Source organism: Cyprinodon variegatus, unplaced genomic scaffold (assembly GCF_000732505.1).
Source record: "Cyprinodon variegatus isolate N-32 unplaced genomic scaffold, C_variegatus-1.0 Scaffold479, whole genome shotgun sequence".
Taxonomy (NCBI): Eukaryota; Metazoa; Chordata; class Actinopteri; order Cyprinodontiformes; family Cyprinodontidae; genus Cyprinodon; species Cyprinodon variegatus.
Genome location: NW_015150932.1, coordinates 471,260 through 473,648, shown reverse-complemented (window position 1 = coordinate 473,648; position 2,389 = coordinate 471,260). Strand labels below are relative to the sequence as shown.

General features: G+C 33.9%; 1 protein-coding gene across 1 annotated transcript in view; it reads left to right on the top strand.

The window, feature by feature from the left end:
• sebox (SEBOX homeobox) overlaps positions 1-2,389 on the top strand; it is a 13,310-nt gene continuing 10,921 nt past the window's right edge. Inside the window, exons 1-2 of the mRNA XM_015389900.1 lie at positions 1-85; positions 1,954-2,159. Of these exons, the coding sequence (XP_015245386.1) occupies positions 1-85; positions 1,954-2,159 (291 nt within the window). The remainder of the gene's footprint in view (positions 86-1,953; positions 2,160-2,389) is intronic.

Here is a 2,389-nt window from a genome sequence, read left to right as displayed (position 1 = left end):
ATGGCGCTCTTCCTGCACTCGGATTTCCCTTTGATCAAGCAGCAGAAGGACGTGGAGATGTTTGGAGACCAGGAGGTCTGTAAAGGTGAGAGGAGGTGAAGGAGGAGCAAACTAAAGGAGTTCCTCGTTCTGCAGGTTGGAAACAGGAGAAAATAGGAAAGTTTTAAAGAAGAAACATCATTATGGTCGTTATAAATGTCATTTTGTTTTGATAACGACTCTTTCACTGCAAAAAAATAAAATCTAAATAAGTCATTTTTTCTTGAATTAAGTATTTAAGTGAGACACTTTGCCAATGGAACAAGACAATTTACACTTAAAATAAGAAAAAAACAATTGCATTGTCTTATTTCAAGTGCATAATATCTAGATACCTTCTTTTAAGAGTAAAAATACTCATCCCATTGGCAAATCATCTTATTTACCTGCTCAAATTAAGGGTAAATACATTTAATTTAAGACATTTTTACTAATTTTGAGGTTGTTTTTGCAGTGTTGTTTGACCTCCTTATAGAAAAAGCTGAAACATGAGACTGGTTTCCTTAAACTGATATGAGATGGAAGAAGGGCGATGAACATTAATATGCACTGCAAAACATTTTAATATAAATAAGTGATTTTTACTTCAAATAAGTCAGAAATTTTGCCAATGGAACGAAACAATTTACATTTAAAATAAGAAAAACAATTGAAAAACAATCTTATTTCAAGTGCATATTATCTAATTATCTTATTTTAAGAGTAAAAATACTCATTTAAATGGAAAATCCTCTTATTTAACTGCTCAAATTAAAGGTAAATGAACTAACTTTAATAAATATTGACTTATTTGTGGTCTTATTAAATTTTAAACAGTCGATGTTTGTATGGAGTTACTCAGTAGCTGAGCTCCAAATACTTTATACTCTTAAGTCATTTCTTGGGTGGCTACATTTTACTCTTACAAACAGCAAAAATAATAAAATAAAATGCGTTATTGTCCTTGAATTGATATATTTTATTTGATTTTAGCAGGTAGTTCAGACGTTTCACCAGTGATTAAGATTATTTACATTTTAAACAAGAAGAAAAAAACTCCACTATCTTATTTCAAGGAAATAATATGTAATTCTATGTATTTTATTTTACAGTAGAAAAAATAGAAATCTAGATAAGTTATTTTTTCTTAAAATAAGTGCATTTGTTCTTTGATTCAGGAGATAAAATTGGAAAATGACAATTTACATTAAAAATAAGAGTAAAAGAGTAAAAATACCTACTCAAATTAAGTGTAAATACACTTAATCTAAGAAATGTTTACTTATTTCTAGATCCTTTTTGCACTTTAATGGTTAAAAAAACTCGTTGCCTTTCCGGCTCTTTTTATTTACCTGCTCAGATTAAGAGGAAATACACAAATTTTAAGAAACTTTTACTTGTTTTAGGTCAGATTTTTGCAGCTTGGTGAAGAATTGCACTGGAAAAACAATCTAGAAATAAGTCAAAATTTTTGAAATTACATGCATTTACCCTTAATTTGAGTAGGTAAGTGAGATAGTTTGCCAATGGAATGAATGCTTTTACTCTTAAAATAAGATTTTTAGATAAAATGCACTTGAAATAAGACAATGCGATTGTGTTTTCTTATTTTAAATGTAATTTGTCTTGTTCCATTGGCAAAGTGGATCTTTTTCCTCCTCAATCCAAGAAAAATTGCACTTATTTTAAGAAATAATGACTTATCTAGATTTAGATTTTTTCCAGTGTGATGCTCTTATTTGAGCATAAATGTTGGATAATCTCTGATCAAAGCTAAACAAAAGCTCACAGATCTTCTAAAGGAAATAATAACGCATAAAAACTGATTATTTCCCTGCAGCTTAACGTCATCAGATCAATGATTTCACTATAAATCCGTATTTCAGTCCCTGTTAATTAACCCTGACTGTGTTGCTGGTTTTCTGCGGCCCTCAGAGGGTCTCAGCAGGGGGGGCGTGTCCCCTCAGGAGACGGACAGAGGCGGAGCTTTGACGGAGGGTCAGAGGAAAAGGAAGAGGACCATCTTCAGCCGAGCCCAGCTGTCGGAGCTGGAGCAGGCCTTTGCAGTGACTCCGTACCCCGACATCACCCTCAGGGAGAGGCTGGCGGCGCACACACACTTACCTGAGAGTAAGATACAGGTGAGAGAAAGATACAGGTGAGAGAAAGATACAGGTGGGAGAAAGATACAGGTGGGAGAAAGATACAGGTGAGAGTAAGATACAGGTGGGAGAAAGATACAGGTGGGAGAAAGATACAGGTGAGAGAAAGATACAGGTGGGAGAAAGATACAGGTGGGAGAAAGATACAGGTGGGAGAAAGATACAGGTGAGAGAAAGATACAGGTGGGAGAAAGATACAGGTGAGAGTA